Raw genomic sequence first — 23,808 nt, 5'->3', positions numbered from 1 at the left:
CTCTGCCTCAAGCCACCAGGGTTTCACATACCCACTGCCAGTAAGAGCTGAGCCTGTCTCAAATCTCTCCCTGCCTGCTCTGGCAAGGCAAGAAAGGTTGAAAATCCATATTACCTCCCCTCCAAGAGGCATGTGGAGCTGGAAATGTTATGGCTCATTTTGAAATGAAAAGGCAATCTCAGAATATTGCATTTCTGTAAAATATCCACTCAGTACTTCAGGTTTTATTTCTCTTACTTCAACATTAGCAAGCATTAATGCTTAGTAATTTAGGAGATAACTGAAATGACAAACCAAAACACTTTGATGCAAGGAACTCTGAAAGCTGGTGAAGAGATAGAAAGATGAGCCTTTTGGTGCATTTTGAGATAATCCTTCAAGACAGTCTACTCTTCCCATCAGGAACTGGATTTGATCCTTTTGTGACCAAGAAAAGCAAATGATGACCACATGCAGCTGCTCCAGAACAAAAGCCCCTCTCTTTAATGCTTCTGGCTGCTTAAAATTCATTCTGGCTGCACTGACCCCAGCCTGAGCCACCCACTGAGTGCTGGGTATGTGCAGACGAGATCGAGCACCTTCCCTGCAGCTCTCTGCTCGCAGTGTGTGTTACAGACATGGGGTGACATTAAACCCATTTAGCGCAGATCTCCTGCCCGGCATGTGCTAACACTGCACTGTCCAAACTGGAAATGCAATGGCCCAATAGTTTCTGGCAAGTGCTGCCCCCAGGTCTGCAGTCTCTTGCTTCCTGCTCCTCCTTCTCCTTTTATTCCTCGTCCTCTTGCTCTTCCTCTCCCCAGGTGGCTGCTGGAGCATCAGGAATGTAAATGCAGCAGGCAATGTCATCTTCCCAGATACTTTTGGTTGAGCATGGATGTATTTCTGTGGACTTTCAGTTGCACAAAACTTCGCAGAGCTGTGCTTTGGCTTGAAGTGGTCGACTTGATGTTCCCTTCAATTGGGTTTTGTTTGGGTTTTGTTGTTTGGAAAGAGGAATTTATTACACGGAGCTCTGCACCCGTGAGCCCAGTCAGGCAAGGAGGGATTACTTTACATGGCAGTGGAGGACAGATCTGTAAATCAGATCCCATCTTATGTCCGCTGGCTAGAAAATAGAACACGGCACCATAGGATGTGTCCAATACCGGAAAAGTTTGCAAAACGCTTTCATAAATCCCTGGGAAAAGGCATTTAACTTACAGCTTTGGAGACGTATTAGAACTCACTCATTTTGTACATTCGATTAACTTGCATTAATATGTGAAAATATGCAGCTTTTCTTCTACATGGAGATGGATGACATTTCCAGAACTCAACTCTTTAGGCTTTTCCAAGTTCTTATTGAAAAGCTGGAGATAATTACTTTTCCAGGGACGTACAGATAATGACTTCACATTTACAGAGCATGATTAATTACAAGTCTGTTTGTATTTACAGTCATTTCACTTACCCCTGTAATGGGGCCACCTCCAAAGCAGCCTATGGAGCTTTTAGCCCATGGCACCGGGAATCTGGTGCTGTGGTTATTTCCAGGCATCATACAAAAAACACCTCTCTGAAAGCAACTTTGGGAAGATGCTTGCTCACCTTTCTGTTCCTAATGCCTTGCCCAAATCTCCTTCCCTACCTGCCCTGGCTCCAGTGGATGTGGGGGACTCTTTTTCCCCCTTATTCCTGTAGTAGCCTTGTGAATTCTGAGGAAGCTGCTGTAGCATCTTCCGCTGGATGGAAGTTGGATGGAAGCTGAATGGAAGCTCTGGTGCCCTACAAGCATCAGCTGCCAGCAGCCCAGGAGGGATGGTGGTCTGATTCCTCAGGCAGAAATCACTCCCAGGCCCAACCCACCTCTCCCAGCATGAGGAGAGCGTGACCATGGGCCAAGGAGGCCATAGGAAGCATATCTCTGCTCCATGCCTTGGATCCCCTGTCACTAGATAAGGGGGGAATATCTGTTTCATGCCTTGTCCTTCACAGCTGACCTGTCCAGCCCCATCCTAGCCCCACTGCTCTGACTCTCCTTCCCCAAGGCAGCATGATGGAGAGCAGAAGAGCCCCAACACCCAGGATACACATCCCTCAGCCAGAGCAGCTCTCACTACTGAGCCCTCTCTGCTGCCCAAAATACTCTCCAGGCCATGACCCTGCTTTAGCAGGCAGCATTCTTTGCCCATCACCTCCAGCACAGGTCGACAGCTGCCTCTGCCAGGTCGAGCCATCATGGAGGCTCCTCTTTCCCCTCTCTGGTAATCGGGGAGGCTCCTCAGCCCCGCAAGCCAGTGCCAAATCCCGCTCCAACAGCTGTATGTTCTCCAGCATGAGTCATCTCCACCCCGAGCTTTCAGCCTCTCCATAACAACATTCCTTTTCTCTGATCTCAGATCCTGGCTGTGATCACTCCCTGCCTAGTCCTCCTTCCTCCATCCACATGGTCCCTGCTGCCCAGACTCGGTCCCCAGCCGACACAGCAGAGAGCAGAGGAGGCTTTGCCAGGATTACCAGAGCTTCAAACAAGGATCCAGGTTCCCTCCTTCCCCTAAAATCAAGAGGAGGTACCCAGTTATCATGAGATCCGTTTTTTCTCTCTTTAAAGAGAGACATTTATGTTGGTTCTTTTTCATATTGTTTTTTGTTGTTCTTCCCCATCCCAGGTGTGTGTGTAAGAGCCACCACTGCCACCCTCTCTCAGGGCATAGGGAAAATGCTCTAAGCTTTTGGTCCTACATGTCTCCTGCCCTGCCACAGGCTCTTCTCCAAAACCTCCTCCCTGAGCCCCTGAGCCCTGTCTTCTCGTCCTGCTGTCACTTTTGTCCCCAGTGGGTTCTTTTCTTCTTTTCACCCCTCTGCTCCTCTGGAGAGAGGTGGTCCCACTGTCTGCAAGGACACAGGAGGAACCCACATCCCCATCCCAGCAGCTTCCATCTCCAGAAGGGTGGAAAATCCAGGCTGAGCTCTTCCTGCCCTGCACAGTCTGACTTTAACCCCGGGGAACCACGGGCAGCTTCCCCCTCTGCCAGTCCTGCCTCCAGCATCTCTCCCCACATTAACAGTTGGCCCTTGGGAGAGACCAGCCCACTCAGCTCATCACTGGTGACTGGAAAACTGCTGTGGAGACAGAGCCTGTGCAGGGAGGGGCACTGCTGGAGCATGGTGGCCTCTGCCAGCCCCGTGCTGCCAGTCCCCTGCCCTGCCCATGCTGCCAAACCACCAACCCCTGCTCCAAAAGCTGCCAGCACTGAGCTCCCACCACTTCCCTCTCTGGCTCTTTGAGCAGCACTGCCTGGCACAGGTACAGCCTCTGAATAGAAGTCAAATTTTGCTCAAAAGCATTAATTTTGTCTAGATCATGCCCAGATGAGTTTCAGTGGTGGCAAAGGGAGATCTTGAATGTGTTGTTTGAACAGCATGAAAAGCCAAAGTCAAATACCGTTCTTCCCTGTGCAGTGGTGTTCCTTGTCTGGAAGGCTTGGATAAGTGAGGCATCACTCCACTCCAGAAATGTAGCTGGCACCTTGGACCCACAGCCATAATCCTTTCCCTCAAGAAACTCCAAAGATTCACGGGATTTACTTTAATTGAGCCCGGCAAGGAGGCAAAGAATTGACCCTGTGCAGAATTCCCACAGAACCGGGGATCATCATCATCATCATCATCATCATCAATCCTCTGGATAACGCTGTCTGCCAGAGACAGGTGAGGAACTTGGCGTCCTGCACATAATTTTTAAGTTTTATCCCTAAAAACCTTTCCCAGGAAGTACTCCCTGCCATAGAGACATCCAGCTGGATCTTGGATCTGCTTCTGGATAGTAGGATGTAAGTGGCAAAGTCACACAGGGAATTGCTGAGTTGTTTTGTGGCTTCTTAGGGGGACCGAGGATCTGGGGAATGTGACCTTGGGACGATTTTAATTAAAGGCTGAAAAAAAGCCTCTGCCTGCAGAACATCTGGGGCTCTGGGCGAGATAAAGCGGAGTCCCTGCAGCACTTACTGGAGTGTTGGGGTGTGGTGCTGGGGAGGAAATGTGCTGGTGAAGGCTGGGATTGGTAGTTTCAGTGTGTCGGGATGTGTCCCTCGTTACAGCTCTGTGGGATTTTGCTCATTCCCCTGTGGGGATGGGGATGTGGGCACAGGGACGAGGAAATTAGAGCACGTGGGGATGGAGATGAGGGATGAGGATGCAGGAATGGGGGTGCTGTGCCATAATGCCTGGGGCTGATAGAGAGATCTGTTGTGTCTTTGTCAAGTTCGTCAGAGGAGGGGAAACAAAGCCCTGCACTCTGAGCAGCTTCTTGCAGAGGGTCCTTGCTCTGCGCCAGCCTGGAGGAGAAAGTGCCTCTGGAACCAGCGTTAGTCAGGGGGGCTGCAGCAAACGCCTCCAACTGCCAGGATTGACGTGGGATAATGCTTCATACCAACTGCTGAACTCCCTGTGCTGAAAGCGGGGATCCACTGCAGCCCCAGTCCCATCGCAGGCTGGCCTGGCTTGGAGAACTGGGATCTTCGGTGCACTGCAGGCTGGGGGACTGGGGGGACTTTGCTGGAGGGGTGGAGAAGGCTCTCTGCGCTCTGTTTCATAGGATAAGAAAATGATGGAATAGTTTGGCTGGGAAGGGTCCTTAAAGACCATTCAGTTCATCCCTCCCCCGGCGTGGGCACGGACACCTTGCACTGGAGCATCCCCTGGCACGGCAGAGCCCATCCTGCCATCCTGCGGGGGGGCCGGGGGTCGCTGCTGGGCGAGGGGACCCGGAAGTGGGGCGGTGGAAGGATCCCAGCCCGGCTCCTTCCATCCCTTCTTCGCTGCCGGCCCCGCTCGGAGCCAAGGAAATCCCAAATCCCATCGATCCCGCACCGCGATCGCAACTTTCCCACGCCCGGGAAGCGGCCGCCGGCCCCCCCGGAGCCCGTCCCGAGAGCGGCACTCGGGGGTCCCGTCCCGTCCGCGTCCCCCCCCGCCCGACCCCGCCGCGCTCCGCCCCCCGCGGGGCCGGGGCGGGACCCGGGGCCGGGCGGAACCCGCCGCCCCCCTCCCGCGCCCAGACGTCCCGGCGGCGGCGGCGAGCGGGTAGCCGGGATCGCACCGCCCGCTGCCTCCTGCTGCTCCATGGCCCCGGCCGCAGCGGCGGAGCCCAACGCCCGCCGCCCCCGGGGCACCGGCCCCGGCCTCGGCCCCGGTGGGAGGCGCACGGCTTGGCGGCCGCCGGTGAGTGCGGGGACGGGGGGACGGCGGGGGGGACACGGACACGGACACGGACACGCGACACTGGCCCTACACATCCACAGGCACGTCGGGCACATAGACCCCGGGAGGGGTGCGCGCCGGGAACCGAGCACCCCCGGGCACCCATGGACAGACACCGGGCACCCACGGGCAGGCACCGAGCACCCCCGGGCACCCATGGACAGACACCGGGCACCCACGGGCAGGCACCGAGCACCCCCGGACACCCACAGGCACTGCGCACTGAGGGGCATCAGGCACGCACTGACACGGTGTACCTACAAATAAAAATCTGCTCCCGCCGACACCGAGCACACGCAGGGACACAGATGCACACCACACATACACACTCGCATGCACACCCAGATGTGCACACACACTCCTGTGCAAGCCCGCACAGAGGCACACACATCTTCACACAGCCCAAACGCGGGAGCTGGACAGAACTGCCCAATCCCAGCACTTTTTGCAATTCCCGAGGCTCCTGGCAGAGGACTGGGGCAAGGAGTAGCCCCGCAGCTCATCTCCACGCGGGGTTTGATGTAGACACTAGAGAGATAAGTGAGTGAAAATTATCCCAGTAGATCCTGAAGTTTGGGATTGGAAGGACCTGTGTGCACAAGGGGCTCAGCTTTGTGGCACGGAGTGCCACAGTGACTGCAGCCAGACCCACGGCTCTGTTTCAGCCCTAGGTGGATTTGGATCCTTGATCATGAAATCAGCGAGATGTGTCTTGCAGGGTAAAGAGTAGGGGAGATAGGAATTAAAAAGCTGGAGGTGAGAGTGATGCCGGCTGGGAATACAGCTGGGAACTTCCTTGCTTGCAGGCCGATTGGGATGTGGGCCTGTGGAGCAGGAGATGGGGTCTGTGTGTCTGTACCTCCTGGATAACTTGGGCCATACCTGGGAGCAGGGAGGCAGTCCCTGGACTCCATCCCTGCCTCCCTTCCCCTCCCTCCATGCTGGCAAGGATTTTTCGAAGGAGCAGCAGGGAAAGTGCCAAATTCAGAAAGTATTTGGTCCTAATTCCCTGGAAATCGCAGCCTATGGATTTTTCTTCTACTGTCCTTCCTTTTCTCTTGGCTGTGAGGATTTGCAAGGTGCTTGGCCTCAGCCTGCATTTTTGGGTGCCCTGCCCCCCCGCACCACTTCCCAGAGGCAGGAATTCTCCCAGGAAATCCTCCTGAGCCCCTCACTCCTCCCCCTCCTCCAGGTGAGGAAAAAGCTGTCGTTTGAGATCTGCTCTCCATTTAAATGTAGATGTCTGCATTATCTTGAATTTGGGTTTATTAATTATTTGCATCTGGTTCCTATCAAAAAAGTTGAGCAATGCAGATGTCCTGATTTCGGCATTAGCTTGGGGGAGAAACACCCAAATTTGCGGATTTTCATTGTCTCCTTAAACAATGGCCTGTCAGAAGCAGCCAGGAATTACAATCCCGATCCCATCGCAGGGGTCTGACATATCAGAGTTAAGCATCATCCAAGTTGCGAGAGCTTCTCACCATGGGTGACTGTGGCTCATTTCCCAGCCGTGGAGATTAGTCTAATTAGCAGAGCAAATCTGGGTGAGGCAAGCTCTGATAATTAGTAATCAGTGGGATGTTTCCACATACTTTCTTTTGCCTGAGGGGTAGAGAGGTTTAGAGCATGGCCCCATTTTTTAGGAGCAGGGAGGAGTTTGGAGAAGTCAAGGTGAACAGAGCTGGAACTACTGGTGGCACTGGTGGCTTTCACTCCTCACATCCCATTTGCCCATCAGGATCCTCTCATCTCAAGCACAGGGTGGAAAGCAAAGGGAGAGACCGATGTGTCCTCAAATCGCCCCAGCACCGTCTTTCCTTGGATCATATTCCAAGTGACGGTAGTGGCCTTGGTGGCTCCTGACTGCCGTCTGGGATGTGTGACCTGGTGATGGGAAGCTGGCACGATGCTTCTCCACACCCGGGCCAGGTGTGGGGGTGATGCCCCTGTTGATAGGACCTTTGTGGAGGTGGTTTTGTGTTAACCCCTCTTCCATCCCATTCTTCACCTGGGAAAACCGAGGTCTCTGCTACTGGGGAGAGAGGAATAAAGGGCACTTCTGAACTTTGGGTTGTCACTTCTGGGGTCTTCTATGCTGCAGCAAAGGTGAAAATCTGTCACAACCCCAGTGAGACTCCCAGTCCAGGACCTGCTGGGAAGGGGATAATCCTTCCCATGCTATGGTAATTAGCATTGCTGAGTTTATGTGGAAGTTTCTATGAGGGAACGTAATTAATTATGGGTGATTAATGGGTGTCCCCAGCTGAAGCAGGAGCTGGACCTGCGGATTTTTTCACAGCATTGGGAACATGCTTGTGTCAGTTTCTCACAGGGAGGTTTTATTCCTTCGGAATGAGCCTGGGGGAGGCTCTGAACTGGGAGCTGGCAGTGAGTGCTGGGGCGATGGCAGGGTTTGCTCCAGCTGGGAGACCCCCAGAAATGTCTGGCAGATTTTTCTTGTTCCCCCTCTCTGGATACCTTTATGTATATCCAAGGAGGGAACTTGAAACGAACTGAGAAAACCAGGAAAGGAGGAGACACTGCTCAGATGGGGATATGAGGGCTCAGACCACCCCAAGTATCCAGCATGAGGGATGCACCGTGCGCTGGGATCACTGCTGTTCCCCTGCTGGCCTTGGCTTCAGTCTTCTGCAGCCAAGATGGGAGATGGGATGGGCAAGGAGCTGGTGACTGGGTGCTGCTCCTGTGGTCCCCTCCTGCCCGTGCTGGGGGCGGCGTTGGAGGCTGGGCTGAAAAGGAGTTATTTTTAAGCATCACATCTCAGCGCAGACTGTCATTCCCATTCTCCGTACCTTCCCAGTGAGTGGGAGAGCTGGGGGGACTCCAGCAGCTCGACACAGCCTCATACCCAGGTCTTGGATGCCTGGGTCCCCTTTCTTTGTAGAGAGGGATTTGAGGTAGCTCAGCCACCACAGGCTTGGATGTCACAGGCTCCCCAGGGCTTGGATGAGGCAGAGGAGGCTGGGCTGTGCATGCTGGTTTGGGGTCTTGCCCATCACTGTGGCCTTTAGACACTCTGCAGGCTTTGCTGGCTGATTCAGCAGCAAATTGCAAAACCAGTTTATTCCCCAAATCAGGAGAGCATCTTTAAAGTCACAGTACTTTAGGAAAAGAAAAGGAAAATAGAGGTGTTTTCTGTTTGTTGGGCTTTTCTTGGGTGCCCATTACATCTGGGGCTGCTCCTGTGCCAGCTCCTGGGGTGATGCCCTGCACAGCACCCACAGGATGGGATCCTGTGTCCAGGGTGGGATCCTGGGTGCAGGATGGGATCAAGCCCCGCAGTTGGGCAGTGCAGACTGGGATGGGGCATGGCAGCAATGGGAACACTCTCCCTAGGGAGATGCTGGGTTTTAATTCCCTTCTGTGTGGAGGGCGCTGTCCTGCAGTGAAGCCCTTTCTAGGTGTGACCCAAGGAAAATAAAAAGCTCCTGGACGGATAACAGGCGAGAGGGTTAAATCTGCGGGGGGAAGGCCCTCAAAGCTGCCTGCACTTGCCCCTTTTCCATATGGCATTTCTGCATCTCCAACCCATCACTGAGCTGGGTGGCACCTCCTGTGGCACAAGACTGGAGTGGCACTTCCAGACACCGGTACAGCCCCTCATCCAGAGGGAGATTTGGAGGCCATTTCTGCATTTTGATAGCCTTTGATGCTGCAGATTCAAGCTGGCAGTGTGGTCATGGCAGGGGCAGAGCATCCCAGAGACACCCAGTGGATGTGAGATTTGCAGTTCTGCTTTACCATCACCCAGCTATGCTGCTGTCAGATGCATTGGGATTTAGTGTCAAATTTTAAGAGCATCAGTCTGCGAAGGCGGTGGGAGAGGATTGAGGTGGGAGGGTGGAGCCAGCAATGTGCCTTCGTGATGGGGGGGATTAGAGAAATATTTGGGTTTATTTTAATGTCAGGCTTATTGCAGGGACTGGGAGCTTAACCTGGCAGCAGAGCAGCGCTCATCCCGCTGCAGAACGACATTTACAGTTCCATACTGTCATTCCTTGCCTCCAGAATCGAAACCTCAGAGATGGTCCTGGTGAGCCACAAATGCCTCCAGGCTGGCCAGAGGTGGCCAGGAATGCCAAGCCACTGCCAGTCCCCAGCACGGGACCAGGCTGTCCCCGTGCCTCAGCAGCACCCCCAGGAGCCCCATTCCTGTGCTGTGTCTGACCCTGCTGCTCTAACGTGGGAACTGATAGAATTGTGGAATGGATTAATCCATTCGCAGGAGGTGCAGGAGGGGATGGCAACGCTGGGTTTTGTATTTTTTTAATATTTCTTTTTTCTAAAAGGGTTATATAACCTTGGGGATTCTATTAATAAAAATAATGGTTTTGAACTCTGGGAACAACCAGCCCCAGCAATGAGCAAGGAAATGCTCCAAGTTCAGAACACAGCAGTGGGGAGATATGGGACAGGCTCTCTGGGCAGGAATAGTGGCCAGGACTACAGAGGGGATTCCCTGCCTGCAGCCAGATTGGTGGCATCTGCCTGTCCCTCCTGCCAGCACCTCCATCCCTGTGCCCAGGGAAGAGGAAGGGAGGTGGGAAGGGGATTGTTTCAGCCCCAGCGTGGTCTGGACACTGTGGATGTGAGGTAGGTGGGCACCTCTCATCATAGTGCACCCATTCCCAAGCAGCCTGAGATGACCCCCAGACTGTATCCAGTGCAAAAGTCAAGAGCAGCCTGGTGCAGCCCAGGTGAATATCACCTGGACCCAAAGCATTGCCCTGGATGGGATCCAGGGAATGCTCATGGTCCTCACAGGCAGGACCCCAGCTTGTTGTCCCCATGGGATGCTCTTTGTCACCACAGGTGGGACACCAGGGATGCTCCTGGTCCCTGTGGACAGTGATCTTCCACAGAGTGGGTCAGAGAGGTTAGAGGAACTAGGGTTAAAGAGACATAGCTGGGGCTCCAGAATAAAACAGAGGATGCCTGATGTGTGTTCAGTGTGAGATTGGAGTCAGGAACTGTGGGGCTCATGTTCCCCCCAGTCACTGTCCAAGAGCTTTATCTTGCAATGTAGGGGTTCATTTTTAATCCCTAAGTAGTCAGCAAGGCATTTAAAGGGTTTGCTATAAAAATTAAGAGAGCTTGAAGCTAAAATGGCAATTAGAGAAAATTGAGACATAACCTAAATCAGGGCATTTGGAGGCAAAAAGCCCACAGTCTCTGGGATGTGTTCAAGTGTCCAGTTGTTTCCCTTTAATACCAAAGTATTTAAAGCCTCATTTTTCAGGATGAACACTACTTTGGGTTAATTGTGTTTCTCCCTTTGCCATGTGGGATTATCAATTTATTTTTCAGAAAGCCTTAACACCCCACTTAGTAGTGGCCTGGGGTTTGGTCTGGTTTGTTTGGGACTTTATTTTTTTTTTCCCTTTAAATCTCTCTTACTCGAGTTGTCACAGCTTGACAGCCTTGTGCCAGGAACAAGCTGTCATCCTGGAACTCATATCTTTAATTCCTTCTCTCTGATGCTAATAACACCTTAAGATGATTAACTGTGGAAAAAAATGTGGTATCTTTCTGCTTTTTGGATGCTGGTCACTGGCTCTCAGCACTTCATTCATCTTGGAGCAAAATTGGAGTGGTCACCTCTCTCCTCCTGTAGAGCCCTCCTTGGATTTAGTTTCTGGATTTGATTTGCTGAATATCCATGATTCTGTGTTGTCCAAATGCTTTTCTTGACAGTTTAAGATGCGGTGGGATGACAAGCCCCCTCCCACAGCATCCTTTGGCTCGGGGCCACCCTGCTCACATCCCTTTTGGGATGTTCCTTTGGGAATGGCCTGGGCAGCATTCCCATGCTGGCAGTGCCAGGAGACACAGAAGGGTTCATGGACACCTCGTCGCGCCCCAGCCCCACTGCCAGCCATGGCTGGGCACGCAGCACCGCACTGCAAGGACGCAGATTCCTGTCAGCATGAGCTTATTCATCGTTTTTTAAAGATGTTTTTGGTCTGGGATTTGTTCAAGGCCTGTTTTAGTTTCCCAGGGTTCCATTTATCCCAGGCAGAATGGTGCCAGCCCAGCCGATGCTTGCTGCAGGCTAGTCACCCGCTGTGTTGGGCAGCAGCTTCCACACCTTTTTTGCTCATCTAGGAAATAAAGTTTTGGATAAAATAACATACCATGCATTGTAAATCCCTAGATGTGGAGTTTTATGTTGGTTTGTGTGGTTAGGATCCTGAGGATGCAGGTCAGAGGAAATAGGAGATAGCAGAAAATTGGGAAAAACATCTCTTTTAGCTTAAATTCTCCATCGATTGGGGGTCCTGCCGTCTGATGAGTGGCTTGATGTTGGTTTAGGTTTTTAGGTCCTGCTTGGATCATCACTCACAGGGTTCTGAGTGATGCGGCTGTGTCAGACCTTTCATTTGAGTTTCCAGGTGCCTCAGTTTCCCCAGCAGATGAATAAATAGCCCCTTCCCTCACTGCTGCTGTGGCAGACTGGTGGTGGCACCTTCTCCTGGTGTCGCAGGATTGGGTGACCCAGGACAGGTCCCTTAGGCTGCGATGCCAGTGATGGCTCTATGCTGGGTGTGGCACAGCAGGGTCCCAGCTGTCCTCACTTTCTGCACAGCTCGGGGATTTAGAGGGATGAGTTTGGGGCCTTTGGGAGTGTGGTTGGAAGAGACTCCTCATCCCTTCACTCTTGAGTGGGGAGAGAGAAGTGACTTGAGGAAAGAGAGGAGCAATGGGGCAGAGCAGAGCTGCTGGTCCCTGCCTGGTGTAACTGTGGGCTCGGTGTCCTTGTGCTCCTGGCATCCCCATGCTCCCAGTGTCCCTGTGGTGCCCATGCTCCAGCATCCTGGGCACAAAGACCCCCAGTGATGCCCGCTCACCTTTTTCTTCTCCCATCGTGCAGGAATTGCGGCTGAGCCACAGACGATGACTGCGGAGAGTGCCGAGTCCAAGGGGCCCATGCGGGAACCGGAGCAGGGGGGGCCCAAGGTGCCGGCGCCGCCCGTCCCCTCACGGCGCCGGAGCCGCCGCCTGCGGCGCAAGCCCCCAACGGAGCCCCCGCTGAAAGGGCAGCTCCGCATGCGCTCACCCGCGGGAGCCTTTGTCATGGTGGGCATCTCAGTGGTCCTGGTGGGCATGACCATTGCCGTGGTGGGCTACTGGCCTCACCGGGGACATGGGGGCACCGGGGCCAGCGCGGGGAACACCAGTGTGGTGGGCGACATGAGGAGGGAGGTGGCAGCCGGGCGCCACGTGTCCCACAGTGAGAAGCTGAAGCTGATCGGCCCTGTCATCATGGGCATTGGGCTCTTCATCTTCATCTGCGCCAACACAATGCTGTACGAGAACAGGGACATGGAGACCCGGTGGCTGATGCAGAAGGGGCTCTACGGCCTGACAGTGGGGCTGCCTGAGGGGACCAGCCCTGAGGATGGGCACTACCAGCGTGGGGACAGCCAGCCCTTCCCCAAGGCCAATGCTGAGTGTGTGGAGGGCTGTTACCAGGTGGACCTGTCCTGCCAGCCCTGCCCCGGCCCCAGCAGCAAGTGGTCTGACTGCTACGGCCCCAACCGGCTCCAGACCATGGCCGAGTTCCTGCAGCACCCAGCAGCCTCCCCTGCAGCCTCCCTCCACAGCCTCCGCTCCACTGAGGTCAACCTGAGCCTCCCGTGCCGCGCTGGAGCCGAGTCCCTCCTGTCCTCGGCCGTGGGGGCCCTGGCACTGCCCATCATCAAGCTCAACAACTGCTTGCTGGACGGGGCAGCGCGGGGGGCTGGCGGGGGGGTGGGGAGAGGCCCTGCTGAGCATTCCCCCAAAACACCACAGCTCGCCCGGGCTCCGCTTTCCATTGGTGACAGCATGGCGCCCTGCAGCCAGGATGATGGTGGTGCTGATGGTGGCCACGTTATCATCACCATGGATGACAGCTGTCCCAGTGCGGAGCCGCTGGTGGAGCTCAGCCCTGATGTGCACCCCCACACCCCAGGACACTCCAAATCCCTGGACCTTGGCCGGCCAGGGCTGCTGCTGCTGGCCCCCATCAAGGACCGTAAGAACCGGAGCTGGCCTCGGCTGGACCATGTCAGCCTTGTGGGCTACGCCAAACTGGAAAGTACTGGCGAGTCCTTGGACCAGCTGCTGGAGCCCAGTGAGCCCCCAAGCCAGGGTGAGCCCCGACCCAGCTCCTGGGTGGTGGGGGTGGAGCAGGGCACACAGGTCTGATGTCCCCTACACCTTTGGGGACTGTAACATCCCAGTCCCTCATCCTGGGCCCCTGTACCCACCAGCGACCCCAAAACCCCACATGCAGGAGGGGTTTGGGGGCAGCATTTTTAAGCCAATGCCAAGAGGAAGGTCCTGATCCTCCGCTCCTGGGGGAGGACTCGCCTAGGGTGAGATGTCCTTCCCAGTAGATGCCCTTGGCCTTACAAGCCCTTCTCCTGGTGGCTTTTCCAGAGGAGTCCTCGCTTTGAGACCCCACACAAATTGTGGGGTGGAGGCATGGGGGCAGGTGAAGCCCCACCAGCCCCCACAGCACTTTATTTCAGTAAGGTTGGGGTGGGAAGATGCTTTGAGGGGTGGTGTCCCCTTGTCCAGCCTCAACCCACCAGAAAATTTGCTTTGCCAGAGCACGTAGGTCCAATGGGGCTATTAAATATTATCTGGATGCCATGTGGTCCTACCTTGCCTCCTCCTATTGCCTGTGGGATGATTGGGAGGGGAAGCATGTGTGGCAGTCGATCCAGAGGGTCTGTGAGACCTTGTGCCCCCACTCAGGCTCCACTGGAGAAGGGATGCTCCAGAATCAGCTGCTCAGCATTCGCAGGATGAGGTGATAAGTGCAAGGTTTGGGGTTTGGGGTTTTTATGGAGAGAAGGGATGTAAAAGGTGCCCAGAGCACTTGCTGGCGGGCAGCAAGGTGCTGCTGCCCACCTGGGGTGCAGCAATTCCAAGAGCCTCTCTGTGGATCTGGGTTTGTTTGTGCTGGTTTTTGGTGGGATGAAGGATGCAGGTGGGAGGAAGGATGTGAAGGGGCAGAGGGGGAGTCTTGGTGATGGTTTTGTGAGGCCTGTTTGGTGCCATTCTGGTACTTTGTGCCCATTGGATGCAGAACCAGAGCTGTGTGGGATGAGGCCAGAGAGACAGCTTGGCACTGGGGTGGATTCCTGGAGAAAAGGGAGCTGGGAGTTCATCCCATTCCTTCTTACTCCCTCCAGCTCTCTCTTGGGCTGGAGGAGCCCTGGGATGCCAAGAGCTGTAGAAGGATAGATTGGAGCAATAGGATTAAGACAGCTCTGCTTTCCAGCAACTCAGGAGGCTTCAAAATGGCTGTGGCAGCCTAGGTGGAATCTTTGCCTTTTGCCTTCCCAAAATCAGGGCCTTTTGGGATGGCTGATATCTCTTTTATCTGTATGAAATGTTTGGGGGGTGATTTATTCCTGTTTCTGCTTCTCCCTCTCTGGTCTGAAGTGAACACAGAGTGCCAGACCTTGCAAACTTTGGGAACAACATCTCAGCAAAAACACTGGGAAATTGCCTTTTCTACGCCGGCCCCCTCTTCTAAAAAGCAATGCCCCACAGTGTTTTGGGGGGGAGGGGGAGGTTCTGCTTTACAGGGGAAAGCCGTCTCTGTTTACAATGCCAGCCCTCCCAGACAGCTTGGGTACAGCTTCCCCCAGTGGAGGGAACAGCGCTGGGACCAACAGCTGTGGTTGGGGGCCAGTTGCATCCCAAAGGATTCTCTGGGAGTGATACCAGCCCAAGCTCAGCTATTTATTTGGCTGCTTAATCTCAACGTTATTTAGGCACTGATTCAATACAAAAACAGCAACAAGAAAAAATCATCATCGGGGTCTGCCTGGGAGCAGCATCCCAGGGGAAGTGCCAGAAGCTTGTTTTTTGTCCAAAACCAACTTTTTACTTGGGCTTAACCAGCTGTAGCCAGAGCTGAAGCCAGGCCCTGGGCCATGCTTTGGGAACTGGGAGCAAGAAATTGGAGTCCAAAATGCCACAGGGAGCTGCAAGAGAAGCTACTGGGGGCCTTTGTTTTAATTTTTCCCATTCATTTTCTGGCTGAGGCTCAGTCTAACCATGGGAAATGGCTGGATCACAGGGGAACCTGCCTGAACCATATGCCTGCCACCAGCATTGTCCTCCTGCCCCATCCTCCTTCCCAGCTCAGCAGCGTCCTCCAGGGGAGGCATTTCTGAGTCACATAGGGATTATTTCAAAATGCAAAGCAGCTTGATTAATTCATCTGGCAGGGTGAGAAGCCCTGTGCCTTCTCCAGAAAGAGCAGCATCTGTGCATCCCTCACCTTCAGCTCCACCTGTGGACACTGTTCCCAGAGTATTTGTGTGATTTTAGCAGTGCTGGTTTCAGTGGATGGATGCCTTGTATGCTGTCCTCATAGTGTCTGGGATTGAACTGGGTAGGGATGAGGCTGGGTTAGAAACAGAAAAGAGAAAATAAAAATAACACACCGTGGATGGATCCCTCCATTGTCTGCTTGGCTGTGAAGTGGAACAATCCTGGAAGCTCTGGAGATCTCACACTGCACTGCCTGTGAAGGGTAGTGCTTGGTGGTACCTTCTGTCCTGCTCAGGAACAGGCTGGATAGACTATGGACTAAATATCCAGCTGCTGTCACCCTCCAGCGTATCCCTCCCCAGGAGGTGGCCACTGCAGGAGGAGATTCCTACCAACGGAAGGGGGATTTCATCAAGAACACCAGCTAAGAAAATTGGGGCATTGTCCCCAATACCAGCGTGTCCAGGCTGACAAGGACCCCCGGGGTCCCTTGGACCAGAGGATGGAGGCTGGAGAGACCAAGGGCAATTGCAGTTATCCCCCACCACCAAGTGACCTCTCACTCAGCTGATGCATGGCTACAGGACAGCTTACTTTGGGGCAAAAATGGATCAAATGTGGAAAATTGATTGAGGGAACCACTACCGCAGGGACATGGGTGTGGGAGATGTGCCCTGGGGAGGTGCAGACCCTGCCGGTGGCTGTAAGAGGGTCTCTCATGCCCGGGGACACCCCAGTAGTGCCAGCGAGTCTCCAGATTTGCTGCTGGGACACCTCTGTTCCCAGGGAGCACAACCAGAGCTGGGGACAATCACTCCTGATCCTGCTGGCTGGTTTGCAGCTCTTTCTTCTCTTCTTCCTGCACCTCCTCCTCCTCTCCCCGCACTGGGGCAGGTCACAGCCATGAATCTGCTTGGCCGGAGAGCCCTTCCTTAAGATTTAAGGTGTGTGGGAAGGCGAGGGCTCCGCTCCCAGCGCGCACTTGCGGTATAGCCAGGGGTGATCCCGGCCAGAAATCTCTTTTCGAGGTGTCGGGGAGGTGCCCTGCACTGGGTGAGTGTGGCTTTTCTCCATGGCTGAAGAGGAGCGGTGTGATGGGTGCGGGTGTGCTCCCCGGGTCTGGAACACCCTGCACCCTTTTGGCAGGGGCTGATTTCTGTTACTTTATTTTTAAAAAAAAAAAGGCAAGAGTGAGATATAAAAATACTTCTCTGCATTAATGAGCCAGCACAGAGCCAAAGGCACCCCTCCTAGTGCTTCCCGGTAGCCAAGGAAGCTGGAATGGGGCTGGAGCTGGGGTGGGTTTGGGAGTAGTTGCTTAATTATTTTTTATTTTTTGGGGGGGGAGAGTTGGGGGTGTCCTGTATAGGTTCCCTGGCACCCAAGGCTCTGCACATTAATTCTACTAGAGAAATGGGCTGAGCAATGTGGGATGGTTCCCCCTGGGGCTGGTCCTGGGTAAAAGCCAGAGTTCCCTCAGTGTTGTCAGCATCCATGTGATGTGTCCTGACAGCTGGGTGCTGGCATGGGGCTGGAGCCCAAATCTCTGGGGTTTTGGCTTGGAGCCCATCAGGGACCACTGCCCATGCTGGGGGCAAAAAGCAAAAGCTGCCTGTGGATCTGCACGTGTCTGCAGTAGTGCTTCCCTGGATAGTTGGAGATGGAGCAGGGATGAATCCAAGGCCGTTGACCCAGCTGCTACAGGACCTGAGGTAATTCCCCACCTGGTTTTAGCTTTTTTTTTGTGCCTCAGTTTCCCCAGTGATTGAGCTCAGAACTGAGCTCAGCATGTCCAGTCTGGCCTACTGCCAACAAAATTCACCCCTTTCAACCTTGCAACCCTGTTTATCTCAGACCCTGGGATGAACAACCCCGGGCTCTCCCAGCTGGAAGTGATGGAGTCACACCACTGCTGCTCGGCTTCCACAGCAATTCCCCCTGGAGCCCTGAGAGCAGCCCTCATCCTCCAGGAACATGACTGGCTGCTGAGCCCCAAAAAGGGGAGGAACAGCCTAAAAATAGTCTGGGCTGGAACAAGCTGGAGACTGAATGGGAACTTTCTCCTCCTGGTGTGATGCCTGCCCCTCCAGTTCTGGGGTTGAGTTTGGGGATGGAGACATGGGGAAACACCACGGATGGGTGATGAAGGGAAGCCACAAAAATGGCTTTGGTGTGGGATCTGGGGGCTGGGGCGGTGTGGGACCACCCAGGAGGGCAGACTCAGCCTGCCAGAAGCTGCTGCCTCTTGTGCGGCCGGGACAGGGGGTTGGGTTTTTATTTACTTGCATCTGGATTGCCATGGCGTTTGTTTGCCTAACATTTTCCCTTGCTTGTAGCCACGCAAAACGCAACATTACCACACCCCCTCCTACTCTGGCTCTGAGGTGTATAAAGGCACCCTGGGCTTGGGACACCCACCCAGAGGGGCTGGAGTTGGGGACGCTTTAAGGAAAAGTCTTTCCAAACTCCTGGGATGGCCCCAGACAATGTTGAGCATCAAAGTGGGTGTTTGCTGTTCCTGCCCTTGTACCCTAGGGCAATGAGGTGAGGACACTTTTCCCCTGGGCATTTTGGATGGGGTTCCAGTGTCCCCTGTGCTGGGGTGTCCCTTCAGTAGTGATGGCAGCACTCCTGCCCAGCAACACACCATGGTTTTGGTGAATGGGCAATGTGGGACCAGATCCCTGGTGCCAGTGATGTCCCTGCAGTGTGTTCAGGACAGGGACGTGTCCTTGAGAACCATCAGCCCTGTCTCCTCCCTGTGGGAATCCCAAGGCTGCTGGTGCACAATCCCCTATTGTTGTTGGAGCTGATAGCTGTGGGACAGACTGGGACCCACGGGAGTCTGACAGAGCTTGGAGCTGCTCCCCAGGTTATGTTCAATAGGGCCAAGAGTGGGAGCAGGTGATGGTGTCTTGGCCACTGAGCAAGGGAGTGGCACCGCAGAGTGCAGTGGAGCAAAGGCCATTCCTTGGTTGGTTGTCCCCAGATGCAATGTTCTTGGGGCTGCAGTTCATACCCAGCCATGACACCAGTGCAGTGTCTGGGACCTCCCCAAGCCCCAACCCCCCAGAACAGGGCTGTTTTTGGCATGACTCTGCCGGACCTGGGGAGGGCAGGAGCCTGGGAGATAACGGGCACGGCTCTGCTGCAGAGCTGGGTGTGAGTCACGCTGCTGTGACACTTACGGGAAAGCAGCTCCCGTGGTGGCAGTTTCCCAACTCTCCAGGGTCAGTTTCTGAGGCTCCTTGGTAATTTTGGCTTTACAAGACACTGAGATTTAGTACTTGGAAGCAAACGGTCCAGGGTCAGGGTGGAAGAGGTGATGGCTGTGTCTGGAGGAATAGAAATTAAGAGCTTTTAGCATGACATGCCACGTGTCACCCTTCTCTATTAGGGGAAACTGAGGCACAGGGAGGTACCACAGTCAGCCCCTGGGCTGCTCCTGCCCCCAGGGAAGCTCTTTCCAGCCAAATCCCAGTCTCCAGTTGCCCTAACTGGGCCATCTGGCTCTTGTTCACTGTTAGGCCTGCAGCCAAAATGCCCTGTCCGCTTTTTGTCCCTATTTCTGTCCCACCTAAAGCTTCTGCAGCCAGAAAAACAATGAGATAGGACCAAAGTAACGATGGATTTGACATTTCCCCCGACTTGAGTCACACTCACTTTAGGGAGCAGCTGCCGAGCACAGACCTCACCTGGCTTCACCACAAATTCCACAACTTCAAAGGAAGGTTTTATATCAAGTGATGCTTCTTTGGGGCAAACTTGAACTCTGGGAATTGCTTCTGGCCGTTTTGGGGGCTTTGGTCCCACATGTGACCACACTGGGAACTGTTTAAAGGGTCTGAAGGCACCAAAAGCCCAGGGAAATGCACCCAAGGCACAGGACTAGGAGAGCTTTGGCATCATCGTAATTACATTTGGGGGCTTTGGTTTAGGCTGGTAAAACCAAGTCACCACAAAACCCAGGCTAAGGAGAGAGACCTGGAGGAAGGTGAGAAGAAGGAAGAGGATTCAGTTTCAGGGAGAGAGTTATGTTTGAAAATTTATTGAAAAATGCAATACAAGAAGCAGTACTGAACACTTAGGTCTGCCTAAACACTACGGCTTTCCCTTTGATTCACTATGAAAATCCAAAATAACAGCTCTCATCACTAGTTGATAAAGTTTTGCCAACTTTAGGAGTTCCTATTTTTATAAAGTGTAAACGCCTAAACTAGACAATTCACAATCACCTTAAAAAATTTTTACAAAGCTCCTTCATCTTCTCAACTAAAGTATTTTTTTTAGTTTTTTACAAGTTTCATCTCTAAGGCTGGGGCACTACTACCTCTTAAGGTAATTGTACAATTAGGAAAATCAGCAAACCACAGTTTATTAAAACCAGAAATCAGTCAGTCCTCTGCTAACACATCTCTTGGTCAGGGATTGCTACTGGGCAACCAGAGCAGCCATTCCAGTTTAATGGAGGAGAACAGGAGCTCCTTGCTTTCCTTTCTATAAAAACATTCATTCGTATATAAATAGCTTCCATATAATGTATATTATACAATCAAGACAGTCTCTGGGTGAATTTGTGGAGTGGGAAGAGCTGGGAACATTCATATAAATAGACCTTACTTAGCTGGTTTCTCCCTTGAGCTGACACAGCACGCTCAGAGCCAAGGATTTTAAATCCCACCAGAAGTGGAAGGGGAGTGAGCAGCCCCACCACGGCCTTGGCTGAGGGTGAGAGAAGCTTCTTCTGCTTTTAACTTTCATCTTCGTCCCAGGCTCCTGTCCAGCTCCTGACTCGGGCACCGTATTGGCAGGAGTGGGGCTGGAAACCCCTGAGGTCAGACAGCAGGTGATGGCAAAGGGCAGACGAGGCCACGACTTGTTTAAATTTCTCCAGGAGAAGCAAGAACTCAGCAGGGGCAAGTGTGAAAATGGACAACTTGGAAACAGCCACCCAAAATCCAGGAGAAAAGAAAAACAGGGTTACTCTAGTCTATGGGCCCTTTAACAAGGGACATCTGCAGCCAAAGTGAGCAAATCTTTTGGAAAGGAGCCACCCTTCCTGGCAGCAGGTTTCTCAACCCAGAAATCTCCTGCTTGGGGTGTTTTGTCCCATTCATCGTGCTCAGGGCAAGGGACACCCCACGGGGAACACACAGGGACCACATTCCCCTAAATTCTCCTGACAGCCAAGTGCCTTTAAGTGCTACGGACAAACTGAATTTGTGACGGCGGCTCTGCCTGGTAAAGCCCAGAAATCCTCTCAGCCACTGCTCCACGTGCCCCTCCACTCCTCAGGTGGCTGTTGCAAATGAGAAGAAAGGACTGAGTGGCAAAGAACTCAATTCCCAGAAAAAGGAAAGTGCCAGAGGGTGCTCAGCACAATGGGGGTTTAAGGCAAGCATTACCCGACTAAGCTGAGGACAGCAGAGACACAGACCCCTTCCAGGGCCTGCGTGGCAGAATAAGGAAGGAAAGGGCTTTTCAGACATGGATAGGAAGACTCAGTCTCTGCACTATGGCCCAGGACTCCCTAAACCCCCAGAGCATGATGCCCTGAGGAAGGCAGAGCATCCCAGGAGGGGACCCTGCACCAGAGCAGCCCAGAGGCAGCTGCTGGCACGGGAAGGCTGAGCAGGACCCAGGGCAGCAAGGCTCAAAGAGAGCCAAAATCCAGCAGGCTCCAGCAGAGTCTCCAATCAATACTGACAGCTTAATTAAAATTGCACCTGAAGCTGAGAAGTTGCACCAGCCCCAGTGTAGTTCCAGAGCTGTTTGCAGCTAAACAGTGGAGTTATTGCAGCCTGAGCTAAATCCAGTGACTTCTGAAATACATTATTCAAATTTAAAACTAGAGAATTTTTTTCTTTATTGCCATTTTCTTCCCATCCTCACCTGAGGAGCAGAGCACTCCCTGCCCTCAGCTACCACTGTGCCACACTATATTATATGTATATTTATACATGAAAAAAAAAATAAAATCACAACCTCAAGTGGACTAAAGTGATCACAAATGTCTGGGCAGACTCTTTACACAGCTTGGTTAGTTTTTTGCTTCTTGAATCTTGAATTTAAATGGTGGAAAGACAAACCAAGCAGGAACATTCCCACGATGCTGAGAGAGCAGTGGGAGCACATCCAGCCCTTGAAATCATGTTTTTGCATCATCCCCTCAGTGCTGGAGATGGCCCTGGGGGGTCTGTAAGTTCAGCCTCAAGATTCAGACAATCACTCTGATATTTCATTCCAGCAAGGGCGTCATGAAGCCAAATCCAGACCTTCAGGCTAGCATGGAAGAGGGAATGTCAACACTTCCCATGTGGTTTGGATCTATCACAACCAGCAACACCTGACACCTCCTAAAATTCCTTTTTCAGCCTCTCCAAATACAGCTTGTAGGCCTAGGAAGGATTGTCTAAACGAGTTTAAATGATAGTGGGATACATGCTCTGGGAAATGGATAACATGTTCAGCTTTAAATAGCATTGTGAGGGGAGGGAAAAAACCTAACCCATGACTTACAAAAGAAAAACCCCTCCCTAATTTAAAAACTATGAACACAAACAAGTGAAAAACTATGACACCAAAAAGCTCAGTTCCTGTGAATGCTGCACAAGCCTACCTTAATAGCATCCCGAGTCCAAACACCTTAAACACACGCTTCTAAGGGCTTTTTAATTTAATGGCATCTAGAAAACACAAACAGGTGGGGAGCACTCGGCAGATACACACGGGAAGAAGGTGAGATGCTATCACAGTCCTCTTAAAGCTCTAAAATTCACAGTATAAGATATTTGAAGCAACTTCCAGTATTCCTTAAATCTAGTCAACTATTCAGATGTGTGCATAGGTTACACCACAAAACCCTACTGTGATCACACGTCAGGGCTGGAACCCAGAGGGGAGGGAGCTTGGAGCAGCCCAGGGGTTGCAGTGGGGCTGGAGCTCCCCAGAGCTACAAAAATAATCCAGAAGCAATCGGAAATGCTGCACAAAGTCCAACTCTTTAAAGTGACTCTCCTGGAAGAAGGACCCATGGCTTTGTGAAGGCGTGTACGGATCTGCACTGGGAATATGCACAGATCCAGCTCTGTTTTCCCTGACGAGGTGGAGGGAACACGAGTTAAAATAGGGAGCCCTGGAGCCCTGCAAGGTGGGATTCTGTGTCTGAAAGGGCTTTGCATGAGAAGGAATGCGAAATTGAAAACCTGTAAAAAATATTCAGTACAGTTAGAAATATGGCATATTTCTGTCACAATAGATACAAAATAAAAAAAACAACCTAACAAAACAAAACCCTGTGTCCAATAGGAGCCAGTGGAGTCTGGAAAAATCCCAAGTAAAATGTCAAAGCGCAACTCTTAATAAATGATATGAATGTCTCTGAGCGTCAAGTCTGAAATCCGAGGTCTTTGTGCTCCAGGTAGTTTCTTGGTAGTTTTGCTGGGTTTCTTTTTCCTGGTGTTGTCGCAGGCAGGAACATTTCCTAGCAAGACAGGAAGAGGATAAGTTACAGCTACCAGCAGCAGCATGCAGGAAGAGACAGGAATCTGCCTCCCTGAAGTGGATGGGAACTGAATTCAGGGGAGTTACCACGAATGGCAGGTGAAAAGTGCCTAAAGGGGCTCCAGGAAAGCTGGAGAGGGACTTTTGCACAAGGCCTAGAGCAACAGGACAAGAATGCCAGAGGGCAGGGTTGGATGGGATATTGGGTAGGAATTGTTCCCTCTGAGGGTGATGAGACCCGGGCACAGGGTGCTCAGAGGTGCTGTGGCTGCCCCTGGAACCCTGGAAGTGTCCAAGGCCAGGTTGGACAGGGCTTGGAACAAGCTGGGTTAGTGGAAAGTGTCCCTGCCCATGGCAGGAGTGGGACTGGATGAGCTTTATAGTCCCATCCAACCCAAACCGTTCCAGGATTCTGTGATCTGTGGCATGGGGCAGGATGGGCTTTAAAGCACTGAGGCACAGACAGAGCTCCTGGATTCCTTTAGCAGCTTCTTCCCAAACTCATAAAAAATGCAGAAAATGGGATTTCCAGGCAAGCTTGGGGTCCAGCTCGGGGGTTACTAGGCACTGACCTAGGCAGGGCACCTACAGCTAAATGTTGCACCTACAGCTGCTCCGTGTGCTCCCAGCACATCACGGATGTTTGGGAAGGCAAAGTAGCCTCGTGGAAGGAGCTGTGTAGCTTTTAACCCATTTGGGCTCATTTCCACAGGATTAGTCTGTCTGTGACTGCCTCATCAGCCTCCGTGGATCTAACAG

General features: G+C 52.8%; 2 protein-coding genes across 34 annotated transcripts in view; one reads left to right on the top strand and one right to left on the bottom strand.

Moving 5' to 3' along the window:
- Positions 1 to 1,768: 1,768 nt before the first annotated feature.
- TMEM200B (transmembrane protein 200B) lies at positions 1,769 to 20,977 on the top strand. 3 transcript variants are annotated; one of them, XM_088178360.1, is made up of 3 exons: positions 1,769 to 2,552; positions 3,445 to 3,693; positions 12,140 to 20,977. In XM_088178360.1, exon 3 carries the CDS (start codon positions 12,163 to 12,165, stop codon positions 13,456 to 13,458), a length of 1,296 nt encoding a protein of 431 aa, XP_088034486.1. In that variant the 5' UTR covers positions 1,769 to 2,552; positions 3,445 to 3,693; positions 12,140 to 12,162; the 3' UTR covers positions 13,459 to 20,977. The 3 variants fall into 3 exon arrangements, with proteins under 3 accessions (XP_088034486.1, XP_088034487.1, XP_088034488.1); XM_088178361.1 differs by lacking the exon at positions 1,769 to 2,552 and adding an exon at positions 2,563 to 3,289; XM_088178362.1 differs by lacking the exons at positions 1,769 to 2,552; positions 3,445 to 3,693 and adding an exon at positions 5,075 to 5,205.
- EPB41 (erythrocyte membrane protein band 4.1) overlaps positions 19,579 to 23,808 on the bottom strand; it is a 94,868-nt gene continuing 90,638 nt past the window's right edge. For all 31 annotated transcript variants that reach the window (XR_015808315.1, XM_088178344.1, XM_088178355.1 and 28 more), the window contains one exon: positions 19,579 to 23,029. Coding sequence is in view for 1 of the 31 variants with exons in the window: in XM_088178323.1 (XP_088034449.1) it covers positions 22,934 to 23,029 (96 nt within the window). In the remaining 30 variants the exon portion in view is untranslated. The remainder of the gene's footprint in view (positions 23,030 to 23,808) is intronic.

This window comes from Sturnus vulgaris, chromosome 24 (assembly GCF_052056855.1).
Source record: "Sturnus vulgaris isolate bStuVul1 chromosome 24, bStuVul1.hap1, whole genome shotgun sequence".
Taxonomy (NCBI): Eukaryota; Metazoa; Chordata; class Aves; order Passeriformes; family Sturnidae; genus Sturnus; species Sturnus vulgaris.
Note: the sequence above shows the minus strand (reverse complement) of the source record. Positions and strands in the feature narration are given on the sequence as shown.